The sequence below is a fragment of the Populus nigra genome, chromosome 13 (assembly GCF_951802175.1).
Source record: "Populus nigra chromosome 13, ddPopNigr1.1, whole genome shotgun sequence".
NCBI classification, from domain to species: domain Eukaryota; kingdom Viridiplantae; phylum Streptophyta; class Magnoliopsida; order Malpighiales; family Salicaceae; genus Populus; species Populus nigra.
The window spans coordinates 13,166,290-13,185,512 of NC_084864.1; the positions used below are offsets into that span (position 1 = coordinate 13,166,290).

The following is a 19,223-nucleotide window of genomic DNA, read 5'->3' on the forward strand; positions in this document are numbered from 1 at the left end:
ACATGGTATTGTATAATTTGCTTACGCGTTGGAGAAAAAGAAGGAAATAGCCTCGAGCTTAAAATATTTGACAGGGAGGTGATCCAATAATTTTGCTTTTCTTGATACTTTATGATCTTTGCTGTATGTTAATGCGTGTTGAATTTGGACCCAGATTATTTTTTATTCTAATAATTCCCTCAGCGGAGGAGAATTTCAGTTACTCTCCCAGAATATTTACCGAGCAATCTTTGGAAACAAATCGGGTTAGGAGATAAGAAATCAAGGGAAGATCATAAAGCAGTAAGATCGAGCTCATGAAGATCAGGGAATCAAAATTATAGGAGCATAACGTGAAGGGATTTAGCGAGAAAGTGGCGCAATCAAGGAGAAATATTAGGGACAATTAATTTAGGGATATCGTTTTTTTATAATTAATTAATTGGAATATCATGATTTTGAAGCCAATATTGTTGGTTTAAATGGCTCCTAAATCCCTATGCTTCATGATATAGACAAAGAAATAAATAAAAAATCTACGATTAATTTTCCGCAGTGCACGAATAAAAGGCTTTCTTTTGTAATACACCTTTCTCTTTTTTTATATAAGTTTTTATACAAATATATTTGGTAATTATTTTTCATGAGATATCAATTATTTAAAATTCATAAGATCCACAATTTATTTACCGTCTATGAATTGACAAATTAATTAGTTATATGAAAATTTAACATGAGAAGTTTGTTTGTAGATCATTTTTCTTCTTAAATAAGCTATTGATAAGTGCACAAAATTAAAAACAAAAAAAGTTTGGACAGAACTATGACAGTTTGGGAAAGGGAAAGAATTTTTGTCCGAGATTGGACATCATTTATGTCCATTCTTGGAAAGGAATATTCTTTTTTTTACCCTGCTAGAACACACGCCTCAACTACTTTTGAGCTGTCGAGAAGTTAAATCAGCGGTGCGCATAGCCCCCTGCGCGCACTTGCGCATCTCCACCCACACAGATTGTTTGCGCAGTGCAGAAGCTTCAGCATCTTCATCACTATAAATTAATGAAAAAAACCAATTACTTTATTAATAATATTTATTTTTTCCCCGTAAAATCACAAGAAGATACCTATAACTCTACGCACCATAAAATATTTGCAATATAACCCTTCATACTTCACGAAATAAACCAAAATAATTAAAATATATAAATATCTCTGAGATAAAATTTCCACTTTACACTTATTCATTCAACAAATTGACAATTTGTTATTTTCTTCTTTTATATTTACTAATTTAAACACCAAGTAAGTTTAAAGATAAAAAAACACATGCTTCAACCTCTGTCTCTGTTTGGTATTGCGTTTCAAATAGAAATTAGGTAAAATTAAAATTTATTTTGTTTAAAATTTATTTTTTTATATTTTCAAATTATTTAAATGTATTAATATCAAAAATAATTTTAAAAAAATAAAAAATATATTATTTTAATATTTTTCAGACAAAAAATACTTTAAAAATATAACCATTATCACATTTTAAAACATCTTATAAGTCACAGCTATGAAAAGTTAAATCAAATTTTAAAGTTTTCATATATTCATCAAGGCCGGTCTGCTATGTATATGAAATATTTTTAATCTCAAAAAATTTGATATAATGGTTACAATGACATGTTTTCTTTTATTTATTGACTTCGTAGATTTAAATCTCGAAACTAGCACACCATGAAATGTATCGAATTCATCTGAACGTATGATAGAGGAGATGCCCTTAAAAAATCATTTTAGTAGGGGATTTAGCTTTGATCAATGTATGAACTAGTTAAAAAATACCCTTTGTTTTCGAATAAAAAATATTAAAAGTGTCTAAATCTCAACAATTGTTCCAAACTTTCTACAGCCGAACATTTCTTCGAAATAACTGAAGTAGAGCAATGTTGCTATAGCACTCAAGACTAGCATTTACCCCAAAAAAAAAATGAAATGAAACGAAAATGAGCACCGATTTCATGTGATACACCCGGTTTCCTCGAGTTTTCCTTTTATTTCCTCAAAGTCAGCTTTTTATATCACAAGTCAGCTTTGCTTAATGTTTGCGATTATTATTATTATTATATATATATATATAAATTATTTCCACTACAATGAGTTAGTGTACATGTCTTTGTCGGTGTGGTCGCCCTTATAGCCAATCCACCGCAAGAATGTTGCAGCTCGTCGTCCTATGCAGATAGGGAGATAGAGGCGCAGTAGTTTTCTGTGATTTTTAAGAATATGTTTATTTTTTAAAAAATATTAAATTAATATTTTAAAAAATATTACCTGATTATTTTGATATATTAATATAAAAATAAAAAAAATATTTTTGCAGAGTATCATCGCCACCATAACAAACACGAAATTAAAGTTCTTTGCTACTTTTCAATTAGACTTTAATTATTTTTATATTTCTTGATGGTGAGGCAACCTTTCACATTCCTTGCAACTCTTAGACACCATTAATTATTGTTTATGTATTTCAATTAATTTATTGCTAGTGAGTTCCATTAACACCCTACTGTCCTTTGTGATGGATTACTCTCGCCACGTAACATTTTAAAATATATTTTTTAAATGTATTAAAATAATATATTTTTTATTTTTTTAAAAAAATTATTTTTGATACTAATGTATTAAAATAATTTCAAAACATAAAAATATTAATTTAAAATAAAAAAATAATTTTTAAAATTTTTATAAAAATATTTTTAAAACATAAAAATATTTACCATGGTGAACTCGCTGCTCGCTGGCCACTGGGAATAAGACTTTTATGACTTTCCTCGTATGAGGTTCACATAAAATCATTTCGGCAGCCCCATCATATCATATAGAACCGTTTACTTGATTTGAGGTAGCAGATCCCAGGTTACAAGATGCTTTACAAGATCACCAATGTTATCAAAACCTGGGGATAATGGGTGGGTGCAATTTTGTTATTGGATTAAGATGATGTGGTGGCCATTAAAAAAAATATTTTTTAAATAGCTTTGTAAAAGTTTCAATTCAGACTCTTTTTTATTTTAATAAAATATTGATTTTATCAGTACAATTTAGAGAATGTTTCGAGCAAATGTAATTGCCGGCATACAGAGTTTTGATGAAGATGTAAAAGGTCCATTATTTATTTATTTTTATATAATTAAACAATGTTTATGTTTTTCGACAGCAGGAGCACTAGATGTGCTTGAATCATCCGTTGAAATTTATTGTGTGCACATGAATTCTGCTCAAAATCAAAGTAATAAAACCTGTCCTGTAAGTAAGTAGTCTCTGGCTACGATTTGATGGATTATTTTGAGTTGGTTTGAATTAATTAAAATGATATTATTTTATTTTTTTATTTAAAAATATATTAAAATAATATATATTTTAAATATTAACATATTAAAATAATTTAAAAATATAAAAAATTAATTTAAAATAAAAAATTTAAAATTTTTAAAAACACTGTTTTTTCTGCTAAAACAAAGATAAACTGAGCCAAAAACATTTGATTGGCGCTATCTATATAAGATTTAAGAATGAAAAAGATTTGGTGTGTTGAGTAATCTACAAATCAATAATAAATTGTATTAAATTAGATAAATAAACCAAAATGTAATTACCCACGGAGTTTGTATCTATGTTTTCCAAATTTTAATTATCTTCAATCTAAAAATAAAAATAAAAATAAAAAAATCATTTCACTTTGATAAAGGTTTAGCCCTTGAAGCCCATGATTTTTTCTTGGAGCAATATGTTTCTACAGGGAAACATGGGCCTTAGAAGCCTCATTGTTCTAAGAGGTTGGATATTTGACCCAATAAGCCTACTGAAAAGTGAAAACCATTGACAGATTCATTAGAGCCACCAAAGAATAAATAATTCCTTAAGGTCCACAAAAAGACTCTGAAATGGCTGGCAGAAGCAGCCGCCATCAATAATTCACATCCGTAGTCTACTTGCCTACGGATTTTTCACAAACAAAGACCCCTCCCTCCCTAGCTTAGCTCTCTCCCCTGTCCTCTCTTCACCACCATTTCTTGCTTTACTTCCATTTCCTCCTTGCTTCTTGTTGCTAATTAAGACCCACAATTTAAATTTCCCGCAAATAGAAAACAAAAAAAGCTATGGCCGAGGCAGTTACTTCTGCACTTGTTAGCATCATCTTGGGGAACTTGAACACACTTGTGCATGAAGAGCTTGGACTTGTTTTTGGCATCCAGACCGAGTTTGAGAAACTCAAGCGCACCTTCATGACGGTTCAAGCTGTCCTCAGGGATGCTGAGGAGAAGCAGTGGAAAGATGAGGCCATCAGGACTTGGCTGAAACACCTCAAAGATGCTGCCTATGATGCTGATGATGTGCTGGATGAGTTCGCTATTGAAGCTCAGAGGCGCAGACAGCAAGGGGGTCTTAAAAACCGAGTAAGGTCTTTGTTTTCTCTTCATCAGAATCCACTTGTTTTTCGATTGAAAATGGCTCATAAGGTAAAGAAAGTAACAGAAAAGCTTGATGACATTGCCAATGAGAAAAATAAGTTCATACTAACAGAGGGAGTTGGAGAGAACGAAGCTGATAGCTTCGATTGGCGGATAACTAGCTCGCTTGTTAACGAATCAGAAATCTTTGGAAGAGACAAGGAAAAAGAAGAGCTGATCAGTTTGTTGCTCGCCAATTCAGATGACCTCTCTGTCTGTGCAGTATGTGGCATGGGGGGGCTGGGGAAGACAGCACTTGCTCAATTAGTCTACAACGACGCAAGTGTAAAATGGCATTTTGATTTGAGGATCTGGGTTTGCGTATCTGTTGATTTCGACATAAGGAGGCTATCAAGAGCCATCATAGAGTCCATTGAAGGCAGCCCTTGTGCCATTCAAGAGCTGGACACTTTGCAACGACGCCTACAAGAAAAGTTGATTGGAAGGAGGTTTTTGCTTGTGTTGGATGATGTTTGGGATCATTACCATGAAAAATGGAATGCATTGAAAGATGCATTAAGAGTTGGGGCTAGAGGATGTGCTGTTATAATAACAACTCGTCTAAAGCAGGTTGCTGATACAATGGCTACTATTCCTGTTCACCTAATGGGAAGATTGTCGGAAGATGATTCTTGGCTTCTGTTTGAGCGACTTGCATTTGGAATGAGAAGAAGGGAGGAGTATGTGCACTTAGAAAGTATTGGAAAGGCGATAGTCAATAAGTGCAGTGGCGTTCCTTTAGCTCTAAAGGCAGTGGGGAGCTCGATGCGCTTCGAGAGAAATGAACGAGAGTGGTTATCTGTCAAAGAAAGTGAGATTTGGAATCTACCAGACGAAGGTGGCACAATTAAAGCTGCCTTGAAGTTAAGTTATAACAACTTGCCGCCCCATTTAAAGCAATGCTTTGGATTTTGCTGTATGTTTCCGAAGGATTATGTCATGCAGAAAGACCAGTTAGTAAAGCTCTGGATGGCCAACGGATTTATTGATCCTGAAGGGCAAATGGATTTGCATGAGACGGCTTACAAGACTTTTGATGACTTGGTTGGGAGATCATTTTTTCAGGAGGTCAAGGAGGATGGCTTCGGGAACATAACTTGCAAAATGCATGATCTTATATATGATGTTGCAAAATCAGTTATGATAGAAGAATGCTATTTGATCGAGAAGAATAAGAGACCGAGAATTCCTAAGACGGTTCGTCACGTAACTTTTCTTGATGAAAGTCTTTGTTATTATGACAAGGACCTTGTCAAAGTGCAATCATTGCGGTCGCTGATTACCATTCAGGAAAGTTTGTTCCCGAGTGGCATTAGTGGTGCTCTTTTATTCAAGGTGTCTTCACAAAAGAAACTACGGACGTTGAATTTAAGCAATTTCAGGTTTGAAAAATTGCCAGAGCCGATTGGTAATTTGCAACATCTAAGGTATCTAGACGTCTCCCACTCTTCGATCCAAAAACTACCTGAATCAATCAGCTCTCTTCAAAACTTGCAGACCCTAAATTTGAGTAACTGCTCTCGGCTTCATATGTTACCAAAAAGGATGAAGGACATGAAAAGTCTCATGTATCTTGACCTCACAGGTTGTGATGCGCTTCAATGTATGCCTTCCGGGATGGGACAACTAACTTGTCTGCGGAAGCTTGGCATGTTCATTGTGGGTAAAGAGGCTGGTCATCACATAGGGGAGCTGCAAAGACTGAATTACATTGGGGGTGAATTGAGCATCAAGGATTTAGGTAACGTCCAAGGTTTCACAGATGCACAAAATGCTAATTTGACGAGGAAGACAAATCTTCAATCACTGAGTTTGTCCTGGCGAGAAGACAACAACAGCAAAATCAGTGAGGCAAACAGTGAAGATGTTCTTTGTGCTCTTGAACCCCATTCTAATATGAAGAAGTTAGAGATAAGCGGATATCGAGGATCCAAATTTCCATATTGGATGATGGAGTTGCGTCTACCAAACCTAGTGGAGATCTCACTAGAATCGTGCATGAATTGTGAACATCTTCCTCCTTTTGGGAAATTGCGGTTTCTTAAGAGTCTCCAATTGAAGAAAATGGATGCTGTGAAGTGTATTGGAAGTGAGATGTATGGAGACGGAGAAAATCCATTTCCATCATTACAGAGGCTGACTTTCGGTGAAATGATGAACTTAGAGGAGTGGGAAACAAATACCACGGGTGAAAGTGAAATTCTCACTTGCCTTCATGAATTACAGATCATAAATTGCCCCAAGCTAGTTGAATTACCAGTTATACCGTCGGTCAAAGAATTAACTATTGAGGAATGCAGTGTAACTTTGCTGAGGTCAGTTGTGAATTTCACTTCCATGACCTCCCTTCAAATTGAGGGCTTCGATGAATTGACAGTTCTTCCTGATGGACTGTTGCAAAACCATACGTGTCTTCAATCCTTGTTATTTGGGGGGATGACAAGCCTTAGGTCGCTGTCAAATCAGCTAAATAACCTATCTTCTCTAAAGAGTTTGAGTTTAATGTTTTGTGATAAACTTGAAAGCTTGCCAGAAGGTGTCCAGAACCTCAATTCCTTGGAGATGTTATTTATTGGTCGACTGCCAAAAATCACTACACTGCCTGGTTTACCTTCGTCTCTTGATAGCTTGGTCATTTTAGAATGTCAAGAACTTACCTCTATATCCGAGGGACTGCAACATCTGACAGCACTCAAGGACTTTCATCTTGCTGGATGTCCAAAGTTAAATTCCTTACCAGAGAGTATCCAACATCTCACTTCTCTCCGATATCTAGCAATATTTTCTTGTGAAGATTATCTAGTCTTCCAAGTCAGATACGGCATGTCACATCCCTTTCGAGATTGCGTATCGGTGGATGCTCTCTTTTGATGTCTTTGCCAGAAGGGATAAGGAATCTCGAAATGCTCAGAGAGTTGGAAATCACAGATTGTCCAAATTTGGAGAGACGGTGCAAGAAAGAAAAAGGAAAGGAGTGGCCTAAGATAGCTCACATCCCTACCATCATCATTAATAACCAGCTCATACAGTCCTCGGAGACCTGAAGAAAATATGATTGCTTGGTACGAGCTGGGACTTCATTTGGCTAATATCCTCATGTAAAATCTGGAATATTTATTCACCAAGTACTAATAGCTGTGGTGATCAAATAAAATGTAAATTGTTTTAAGATTTCAGGGATGGTAACAAGTTTTAGATGAATAAGCCGCAGATGAGGAGTTCTGTTTCTCTTTAGTGTTGTTTTGTGCTTATTTACAATCTATTATTGCTGAATGAAATTATGAATCTATTTTGAAGATTGGTTTTAGTAAATATACTGCTATATATTATGATATCAATTCCTGGCTTTTGTGATTTTCATTTGAGCTTAATGGTGTAAGCGGGGCAGGCAGGTAATGTCTGCTGAGGAATCTTCAAAATCAACAGAGCCTGAAATTTAAGTAAAATATTATTTTAATACATTTTAAAAAAATATTTTGTAAAAAATTACTAAAAAATTATGCTTTTTATGGCTAACTCTAGTTTGAGACATGGTTGGCCATCTAAGTAAATATATAAATTGTTTTAAAAATATTTTTCATTAAAAAATATAATAAAATAATATTTTTTATTAAAAAATTAATTTTAATACCAATATATCAAAATAATTTAAAAAAATAAAAAATTTAAATTTTTTTAATTTTTTTTTAAAATATAAAAATAAACAAGTCGGTGGACGCACTCAGTGAACACCTGGAAGAATATAAATGTTTTATGAATTTCTTAATATTACGTTCACAAAATATCGTTTCGGCAGCCCCATCATATCATATGGTACCATTTACTTGATTTGAGCTAGCAGATCCCATGCATGTTACAAGATGCTTTACCTGGAGATGATGTGTTGAACATTATTTTTTAAAATAAATATTGATTTTCTCGGTACAAATTAGAGCCTGTTTCGAGCAAATTTAATTGCTGGCATACAAAGTTTTGATGAAGATGTAAAAGGTCCATTATTTTTAACAAATTAAACCATGTTTATGTTTTTCGACCGCATGGAGCACTAGATGTGCTTTGTATCATCCGTTGAAACTTATTGTATACACATGAATTCTACTCATAATCAAAGTAATTAAACCCGTCTCGAAACCTAGTTTTACGATTAAATAAATTAATTTGAATTGATTTAAATTAATTAAAATTATATTTTTTTATTTAAAAATATATTAAAATAATAATTTTTTTAAAAAAATTATTTTTAACATGAACATATTAAAACAATTTAAAATTTTGATTTTAAACAAAAAAAATTTAATTTTTTAAAAAATATCATTTCTACCACTAAATCAAACATGAATTAGGCCAAAAACATTTGATTCGGGCAATCTATCTAAAATTAAAGAACAAAATAGATTTCTTGTGTGTCAAGTAATCTACAAATCAACAATAAATTATACTCCCAAAAAAAGAAGAAGAAGAAGAACATCACTACTTGTCTTAAATTAGATATATAAACCAAAACGTAATTGTCCACGGAGTTTGTATCTATGTTATCCAAATTTTAATCATCTTCAATCTAAAAAAAAAAATAAAAATAAATAAATCATTTCACTTTTGATAAAGGTTTAGCCCTTGAAGCCCATGATGTTTTCTTGGAGCTATATATTTCTACAGGGAAACATGGGCCTTAGAAGCCTCATTGTTCTAAGAGGTTGGATATTTGACCCAATAAGCCCACTGAAACCCATTAACAGATTCATTAGAGCCACCATAGAATAAATAATTCCTTAAGGTCCACAAAAAGACAGTGAACTGGCTGGCAGAAGCAGCCATCATCAATAATTCACATACGTAGTCTACTTGCCTACGGGTTTTTTCACAAACAAGGATCTCTCCCTCCGTCCCTGGCTGAACTCTCTCCCCTGTCCTTTCTTCCCCACCATTTCTTGCTGTACCTCCATGTCCTACTTGCTTCTTTTTGCTAATTAAGACCCACAATTTAAATTTCCCGCAAATAGAAAACAAAAAAAGCTATGGCTGAGGCAGTTACTTCTGCACTTGTTAGCACCATCTTGGGGAACTTGAACACACTTGTCCATGAAGAGCTTGGACTTGTTTTTGGCATCCAGACCGAGTTTGAGAAACTCAAGCGCACCTTCATGATGGTTCAAGCTGTCCTCAAGGATGCTGAGGAGAAGCAGTGGAAAGATGAGGCAATCAGGATTTGGCTGACAGACCTCAAAGATGCTGCCTATGATGCTGATGATGTGCTGGATGAGTTCGCTATTGAAGCTCAGAGGCGCAGACAGCGAGGGGGTCTTAAAAACCGAGTAAGGTCTTTGTTTTCTCTTCATCAGAATCCACTTGTTTTTCGATTGAAAATGGCTTATAAGGTAAAGAATGTAAGAGAAAAGCTTGATGACATTGCCAATGAGAAAAATAAGTTCAGTCTAACAGAGGGAGTTGGAGAGAACGAAGCTGATAGCTTCGATTGGCGGATAACTTGCTCGCTTGTTAACGAATCAGAAATCTATGGAAGAGACAAGGAAAAAGAAGAGCTGATCAGTTTGTTGCTCGCCAATTCAGATGACCTGTCTGTCTGTGCAATATGTGGCATGGGGGGGCTGGGGAAGACAACACTTGCTCAATTTGTCTACAACGATGCAAGTGTAAAAGGGCATTTTGATTTGAGTATCTGGGTTTGCGTATCTGTTGATTTCGACATAAGGAGACTATCAAGAGCCATCATAGAGTCCATTGAAGGCAACCCTTGTACCATTCAAGAGATGGACACTTTGCAACGACGCCTCCAAGAAAAGTTGATTGGAAGGAGGTTTTTGCTTGTGTTGGATGATGTTTGGGATCATTACCATGAAAAATGGAATGCATTGAAAGATGCTTTGAGAGTTGGAGCTAGAGGATGTGCTATTCTAATAACAACTCGTCTAAAGCCGGTTGCTGATAAAATGGCTACTATTCCTGTTCACCTAATGGGAAGATTGTCGGAAGATGATTCTTGGCTTCTGTTTGAGCGACTTGCATTTGGAATGAGAAGAAGGGAGGATTATGTGCACTTAGAAAGTATTGGAAAGGCGATAGTCAATAAGTGCAGCGGCGTTCCTTTAGCTCTAAAGGCATTGGGGAGCTTGATGCGCTTCAAGAGAAATGAACGAGAGTGGTTATCTGTCAAAGAAAGTGAGATTTGGAATCTACCAGACGAAGGTGGCACAATTTTACCTGCCTTGAAGTTAAGTTATAACAATTTGCCACCACATTTGAAACAATGCTTTGGATTTTGCTGTATGTTTCCGAAGGATTATGTCATGAAGAAAGACGAGTTAGTAAAGCTATGGATGGCCAATGGATTTATTGATCCTGCAGGGCAAATGGATTTGCATGAGACCGGTTACGAGATTTTTGATGACTTGGTTGGGAGATCATTTTTTCAGGAGTTCAAGGAGGATGGCTTCGGAAACATAACTTGCAAAATGCATGATCTTATCCATGATCTTGCAAAATCAGTTATGATAGAAGAATGCTATTTGATCGAGAAGAATAGGAGACCTAGAATTCCTAAGACAGTTCGTCACATGACTTTTCTTGGTAGAAGTCTTTGTTATTATGACAAGGACCTTGTCAAAGTGCAATCATTGCGGTCTCTGATATCCATTCAGGTCGATTACTACCGGCGTGGTGCTCTTTTATTCAAGGTGTCTTCACAAAAGAAACTACGGACGTTGAGTTTAAGCAATTTCTGGTTTGTGAAATTTCCGGAGCCGATTGGTAATTTGCAACATCTAAGATATCTAGACGTCTCTTGTTCTCTTATCCAAAAACTGCCTGAATCAATCAGCTCTCTTCAAAACTTGCAGACCCTAAATTTGAGTTACTGCCCTCTGCTTTATATGCTTCCAAAAAGGATGAAGGACATGAAAAGTCTCATGTATCTTGACCTCACACGTTGTGATGCGCTTCAATGTATGCCTTCAGGGATGGGACAACTGGCTTGTCTGCGAAAGCTAGGTATGTTCATTGTGGGTAAAGAGGCTGGTCATCACATCGGGGAGCTGCAAAGACTGAATTACATTGGGGGTGATTTGAGCATCAAGGATTTAGGTAACGTCCAAGGTTTTACAGATGCACAAAATGCTAACTTGACGAGGAAGACAAATCTTCAATCACTGAGTTTGTCTTGGCGAGAAGACAAAAACAGCATAATCAGTGAGGCAAACAGTGAAGATGTTCTTTGTGCTCTTGAACCCCATTCTCATATGAAGAAGTTAGAGATAAGCGGATATCGAGGATCCAAATTTCCAGATTGGATGATGGAGTTGCGTCTACCAAACCTAGTGGAGATCTCACTAGAATCGTGCATGAATTGTGAACATCTTCCTCCTTTTGGGAAACTGCGGTTTCTTAAGCATCTTCAATTGAAGAGAATGGACACTGTGAAGTGTATTGGCAGTGAGATGTATGGAGATGGAGAGAATCCATTTCCATCATTAGAGAGGCTGACTTTGGGTCCAATGATGAACTTAGAGGAGTGGGAAACAAATACCATGGGTGGAAGGGAAATTTTCACTTGCCTTGATGAATTACAGATCAGAAAATGCCCCAAGTTGGTCGAGTTACCAATTATTCCGTCGGTGAAACATTTAACTATTGAGGACTGCACTGTAACTTTGCTGAGGTCAGTTGTGAATTTCACTTCTATTACCTACCTTCGAATTGAGGGCTTCGATGAATTGGCAGTTCTTCCTGATGGACTGTTGCAAAACCATACGTGCCTTCAAAAGCTGTCAATTACGAAGATGAGAAGCCTAAGGTCGCTGTCAAATCAGCTAAATAACCTATCTTCTCTTAAGCATTTGGTTATTATGAATTGTGATAAACTTGAAAGCTTCCCAGAAGGTGTCCAGAACCTCAATTCTTTGGAGCTGTTAAGTATACATGGAATGCCAAAAATCACTGCACTGTCTGTTTTACCTTCATCTCTTGCTACCTTGCGGATTCTAAATTGTGAAGAACTTACGTCTCTATCTGAGGGACTGCAATACCTGACAGCACTCAAGGATTTGGAACTTTCTAGATGTGTAAAGTTAGATTCCTTGCCACAGAGAATACGACATCTCACTTCTCTCCAGTCTCTAACAATCTCTTGTTGTACGGAAGTATCTTGTCTTCCGAATCAGATACGGCATCTCACATCCCTTTCAAGATTGCATATCCATGGATGCTCTAATTTGATGTCTTTGCCAGAAGGGATAAGGTATCTCGAAATGCTCAGAGAGTTGGAAATTGCAAGATGTCCAAATGTGGAGAGACGGTGCAAGAAAGAAAAAGGAAAGGACTGGCCTAAGATAGCTCACATCCCTACCATCATCATTAATAACCAAGTAGTACAGTCCTCGGAGACCTGAAGGATATATGATTGCTCGGTACTTGTTGGGATTTCATTTGGCTAATATTATTGTGTATAATCTTTTTTCACCAAGTAATAATGGTTGTGGTGATCAAATAAAATGTAAAATTGTCAAAAGATTTTAGGGATGGTAACCAGTTTTAGATGAATAAGCGGTATCTGAGGAATTCTATTTTTCTTCAGTGTTGTTTTGTGCTTATTTACTGTCTATTATTGCTCAATAAAATTATGAATCTGATTTGAAAATTGATTCTAGTAGATGTACTGCTATAATATAAACAAACTTCTTTTGTATCAATCCCTGGCTTTTGTGATTTTCACTTGAGCTTCTAATGGTGTAAGCAGGGCAGGCAGGCAATGTCCACTGAGGAATCTTCAAAATCAAGAGAGCCTGAACTTTGCTGCATATAACACGAATATGTTTGAATTGATTGAAGCATTGCATCGCAGGGGAAACTCGCAGATGATGTATCAAAATATATATTTAGGATCTGCAATCCAGAATATGAATCTTGAACGAATTGAAAGTTGTAGCATGTTGCCACAAGAAATCAGTTTTACACAGGCACGAATGATCCTTGCTGTGAATTTTTGTTGCTTATACTTCACAATGAAGTTCATCTTGGAGTTTGATTAGGCTCTTTTTTTCTTTTCTTTTTTATAGTGGTCTAGAGCTGATATTTGGTATTCTGAGCCACTATTTAACAAACCGAGTATTATTTTGAGTTGAGATTTTATTGCCATTGGTAAAAAGCAAGTACTTTGCCAAGTTCCTTTTTCCCATCTGCTAGAATGATTCATATGTTTTGTCCTTCAAAGATTTCATGTGTTCCACTTGTTAATTGGGAAATAATGGTAACCTAGAGTGGACTAATTTCGTCCAAATAATGGTAATTTATACCTACTTTCTTCATTTAAGTTTTCCAATTGTGAATTTCTTTGAGAGCAGAATTTCTCTTCCTGTTCCAACCCATGCAGACTAGGAAGCTTGAAGATTCCTCGAGAACAGTATAGTAAAGGAGTTTCATCAGAGTAATGCAGTTGATGGGATGTACTTTGATGGAGTTGAGATGATGAGTCTGAATTCATAAAACATGTATTATCGATGATCTTTGGCTTCTCTGTAATGGTAATAACCACTGTGTTTACATCTCATCGGAAAACTAGCTAGCTAGATTATGGCTGCTTGTAGGCAGAGCAGTAAGGCTGTCAAGGGTGAATATTGTGGCTTGTAGTCTTCTTCCCATTGTAAATCTGCCCATCTACTTTGGGAAGTATAGTATCTGACCATACCTGCTGGTATATATTTGATTATGGTGATGATGATTATTATGGTTTTTAAAATTGAAAATTTTTAATGATTTCATAATCATTTACATGTTTGATAATGAAATTATGAGAATTTTTTTTTTAAAAAAACCTCATAGGAAAATTAGCTAGAATATGCCTGCTAGCCTACTGTAGAAGTTGAAAGGGAGGAATCACCTTTCTGCTATACGAGCGTGTTTGGAAGTGTGATTGTCATTATTTTTTAAAGTATTTTTTACTTAAAAATATATCAAAATAATATTTTTTTTATTTTTTAAAAATTATTTTAACTTCAGCGTATCAAAATGATCCAAAAATACTCAAAAAAATATTAATTTGAAAAAAAAATAAAAAATTTTAAAATTTTTTAATAGCATTTTTAAAATATAAAAATAAATAAGTTCTATATCTGGTTGAACTAAAAAGGTTTTCCCGGGATGGCACGAACTGAGCCAGGCAATTATTGTCCTAGCCAATAGTTATATGAAGATGACCAGTATCTCCAATTTTATATGAAGATGAGGGAATATTTATTATAATATAAAGTATGATACAAACAGCCTCCAAATATTTATATGTACTATATTCTATAAATATATTTTTCTTAAAGGCGTTGAAAGCTCACCTACTTTGCTTGCTTGCTTGGGTTAGTCAGTGTCGTTTAGTTCTAGTCTTCTTTTCCATATATATCCTGCAAGTATGATTCGGAGCCCTTGCAAGTCTTTAGGCATCGTTTTTGCTGCCTCTTTGTAGCCTTCTCTGAATCTTTCTCTCTGTTGTTTCAATCCTCTCGCCTTCCTCGGAAAACCGGAGATAGCATTGGAAACAAATCGCTATAAGTCTACCGTTCTGTTGAATTAGAGGCAGACCTACCAGAGGAAGCAAAGCCTGCATCAGTTTGAAAGACAGAGATGGCAACTGAAGAGATCAAAGAATTGCCAAAATCATGGGCCATGGTTGGTGGAGATGGACCTCAAAGCTATACTCAAAACTCCTCCTATCAGGTGCATATTCTTCCCCTTATTAATAATAATAATAATAATAATAATAATAATAATAGCAATAATAATAATTGCTATAATTTGGTTGTTAGTAAAGAATTGAATGCCATTTTTTTTTAAAAAAATCAATATCAAGTATCAACTCTAGTCATCTTTTTTTTTTTACTTTTGATCATTAATTTTTTTTTATTTTCAATTGGATCCTTCAAAGTTGTGTTGATTGAAAAATAAAATTGATGATTTGTTTTAGTTTTTTTTATGTAGTTATCTCAATTTGAAAAAAAATTCTTGTAATTGTCTTGGCGCTCAATTTCACCAAGAATAATCTATTTTATTGTTTGTAAAAAAAATAAAAATAAAAGGATTGAAATTATATCACATAAAAATTAAGAGATTTTTTTTTGAAAAACACTATGAGTCAGTTCCATTTTCACAAATTTCTTCTTTGGGTTTTGGCAAAATTCATTTTTGGTCCCTTGAGTTCGGAGAATGAAGGGTTCAATCCAAAACTTTATTTTTCTTACTTTTTAGTCCTTAAATTTTAAACCGAAGAGAAAGAGTCTTCAAATTATGGTCAATAGAGATAGAAGTTGACAAACATGCACTTTTCAATAACAAAACTTGATGTTCTTATTATTAACAAATTCTATTCTATTTAGACCTTTTTTTTCTTGAACTTTGTTAAAATAATTTCATCTTGAAATTTTTATATAAAGCCATATCATGTCTATATTGTTTGTTTGTATTGTCTTTAAACTTACTAAGCCAACTATATTAATATAAAAAAAAACTTTTAAACGATTTAATTTGAAATTTAAATTAAATAAAAGTCAAGTCAAAAAATTTAAAATTGATTATTCCATCCAAAAGTTCCTCGGAACTTCAATTTTTTTTTCTGCTAATTTTTTTTTTTAGGTGTAGCTCGCGCCAAAGCTTAAAAATCCTATCTAGTCTACTCTAAACTAATTCTTTACACGCCTATAATGCGTCTGCTTATTGCAACAGAAAGGAGTGGTGGATGCTTCAAAGGAAATGGTGACTGAAGGCATCAAAGACAAGCTTGATTTTAAAAGCCTTGGTTTTGACTCATCGAATTGCACGTTTCGAATAGCGGATTTTGGCTGTTCTGTTGGACCCAATACATTTTTGGCTGTGGAAAACATCATAAAAGCTGTTGAGCATAAACACTCTCTTCAACGACCCTTAGCATTCCAAGTTTTCTTCAACGATGTTCCAACCAATGATTTCAACACTCTCTCCAAAACCCTCCATTCCAGTAGAAAATACTTTGCTGCTGGACTGCCCGGTACTTTCTACGGCCGCCTCCTCCCCAAGTCCACACTGCATTTCGCGTACTCTTCATATTGCTTACAGTGGCTCTCTAAGGTCCCAAATGAAGTTGTAGACAGCAAGTCTCCTGCATGGAACAAGGGCAGCATCCAATGTGATGGTCTCAAAAAAGAAGTCACCAAGGCATATTCAGCTCAATTCCAGAGTGACATGAACACCTTTTTGAATGCTAGAGCACAAGAAATTGTGGGTGGAGGATTGATGGTGATTATAATGGCCGGTCTTCCTGATGGGATCTTTATGTCTCAGGCAGGAGTTGGAATGTACTATGACCTTCTCGGATCATGCCTCGTCGACATGGCTAAATTGGTAAAATAATTCTCTCTCTAACTGAGTAGAAGCAAAATCCTAGTAAGTATACTCTGACATATGCAGATCGTTCTTCTTTGTAGGGAGTGATTAGTGAAGAAAAGGTGGACTCGTTCAACTTGCCTCTGTACTATTCTTCTTCTAAGGAGATTGAAGAAATCATAAAAGTAAACGGGAATTTCAGCATTGAGATAATGGACTCATTGAGTCATCAGATCTGGCAAACGTCAAAGAAATCCAATATCGAAGTTTCTGTTTCAGGGGGCAGAGCTGTTTTTCAGGGTCTCGTGGAAGAGCACTTTGGAAGTGAAGTTGTAGAAAAAACATTTGAGCATTTTGCTAAGAAGCTTGTTGACAATTTCTCTATCTTCGATGGCGCAGCCCATGAACACATCGACCATTTCATCCTGCTCAAGCGTCACTTTAATTGATATCACTCACAGTTATGTGTGTTAAGATTTATTATTTAAGTGTTATTGTTTATTGCTTAAGTGTCATTGTTTCCAGCTGCATAAGCTTGATTATCGCAGCTAGAACGAGTCTTTAGAAATAATCAGTAGATAAGCTACTGACTTAGTCATGCACCACGTCTCTATAATTAAAGAACGTGAGCTGCAAGATTTTCGTAATTCTGTTTCAATTTGCATTCCTCTGTTCCATTTGTAAGGCTATTTATAGCCCAGAAACTTTTCTAATCAAATAAGACATTTTCTCGAGCATTCATTATTTCCAGTAATCTTTATCACAGCAAGCATATCAGTGTTCTTCTGAGTTTTATATCTCAGGTATTCAACATCTGGTATCAGAGCCTATGATCATTGTGCAACCTGCAATTCCAAAGTTTGATGGGCACTATGATCATTGGAGTATGCTCATGGAAAATTTCTTGCGTTCCAAAGAGTATTGGAGCCTGGTGGAAGCTGGCATTCCTGCTGCAGCAGATGAGGCAAATTCAACAGATGAACAAAGAAAGATTATTGCTGATCTAAGGCTGAAGGATTTGAAGGCCAAAAATTACTTATTTCAGGCCATCGATCGATCAATCCTGGAGACCATTCTGAAGAAAGACACTACGAAAGACATCTGGGATTCATTGAAGCAGAAGTACCAAGGCACAGCACGAGTGAAACATGCCCAGTTACAAGCTCTTCGCAAAGAGTTTGAAATGTTGCATATGAAGGAAGGAGAGTCTGTGAATGTTTATTTCGCACGTACTCTCACCATTGCCAACAAAATGCGGATCCATAGGGAGAAGATGGGAGATGTGGTGATCATTGAAAAGATACTACGATCAATGACTGCTACATTCAACTATGTGGTGTGCTCCATTGAAGAGTCAAATGATCTTGACACTTTGTCCATCGATGAATTGCAGAGCAGTCTGCTAGTACATGAGCAAAGGATGGGACGACACACAGAGGAAGAGCATGCACTGAAAATTACTCATGAAGTCCATCATGGTGGAAGAGGTGGTCGCAGCAGCTTCAGAGGCCGCGGAAGAGGAAGGGGTTTGTTTAACAAATCTGTAATTGAATGTTATAACTGTCATGATTTTGGGCATTTCCAGTGGGAATGCCCAAAGAAGGAACAAATACCAAGTGGTTTTTATGCAGAAACTAGTGAAGAGATGCTACTCATGGCCTATGTTGATGCTGCAGAGGTTGATGGAAAGGAATTATAGTTCCTGGATTCTGGTTGTAGCAACCACATGTGTGGCAAGAGGGAGATGTTCACAGATTTGGATGACACTTTCAGGAAATATGTCAAGTTGGGGAACAATTCCAGTTTGGCTGTTCTGGGAAAGGGAGATGTTCGCATGGAAGTTAATAGGATCATGCAAGTTCTCACAGGAGTTTTTTATGTACCAGATTTACATAATAACTTGCTGAGCATTGGACAATTGCAAGAGAAAGGTCTTGTTTTTGTTATCAAACGTGGCAAGTGCAAAATTTATCATCCAAAGAGAGGCTTGATCTGGGAAACAGCAATGTCAACAAACCGAATGTTCACTATATTGGCTCGCACACAACAACAAGAACAGAAATGTCTCACCACAATTGCAGAAGATCAATCACAGCTATGGCATCGCAGATATGGACATTTGGGATGGAGTGGTCTCAAACTTCTTCAACAAAAGGATATGGTAAAAGGATTACCAACATTTCAGGCACGCACACAGATTTGTGAGCACTGTCTTGTGGGAAAACAACAACGCAATTCTTTTCCACACAACAGCACATGGAGAGCATCTCAGATTCTTCAACTTGTGCATACAGACATATGTGGACCGATTACTCCCATATCAAACAGTAAGAAACGATATCTCATCTCTTTTATTGATGACTATAGTAGAAAAGTATGGGTGTATTTCTT

General features: G+C 35.7%; 3 protein-coding genes across 3 annotated transcripts; all 3 read left to right on the plus strand.

Annotated features, from left to right (window-relative positions):
* Positions 1–3,887: 3,887 nt before the first annotated feature.
* LOC133671167 (putative disease resistance protein RGA3) lies at positions 3,888–7,768 on the plus strand. Its single transcript, XM_062091824.1, has one exon. It carries the CDS (start codon positions 4,128–4,130, stop codon positions 7,347–7,349), a length of 3,222 nt encoding a protein of 1,073 aa, XP_061947808.1. The 5' UTR covers positions 3,888–4,127; the 3' UTR covers positions 7,350–7,768.
* Positions 7,769–8,745: 977 nt separating this feature from the next.
* On the plus strand, positions 8,746–13,128 carry LOC133671663 (putative disease resistance protein RGA1). Its single transcript, XM_062092480.1, has one exon. It carries the CDS (start codon positions 9,494–9,496, stop codon positions 12,878–12,880), a length of 3,387 nt encoding a protein of 1,128 aa, XP_061948464.1. The 5' UTR covers positions 8,746–9,493; the 3' UTR covers positions 12,881–13,128.
* A 1,683-nt stretch (positions 13,129–14,811) lies between these two features.
* On the plus strand, positions 14,812–17,569 carry LOC133671059 (loganic acid O-methyltransferase-like). Its single transcript, XM_062091683.1, has 3 exons — positions 14,812–15,194; positions 16,197–16,850; positions 16,934–17,569. Exons 1-3 carry the CDS (start codon positions 15,102–15,104, stop codon positions 17,279–17,281), a joined length of 1,095 nt encoding a protein of 364 aa, XP_061947667.1. The 5' UTR covers positions 14,812–15,101; the 3' UTR covers positions 17,282–17,569.
* Positions 17,570–19,223: the final 1,654 nt, after the last annotated feature.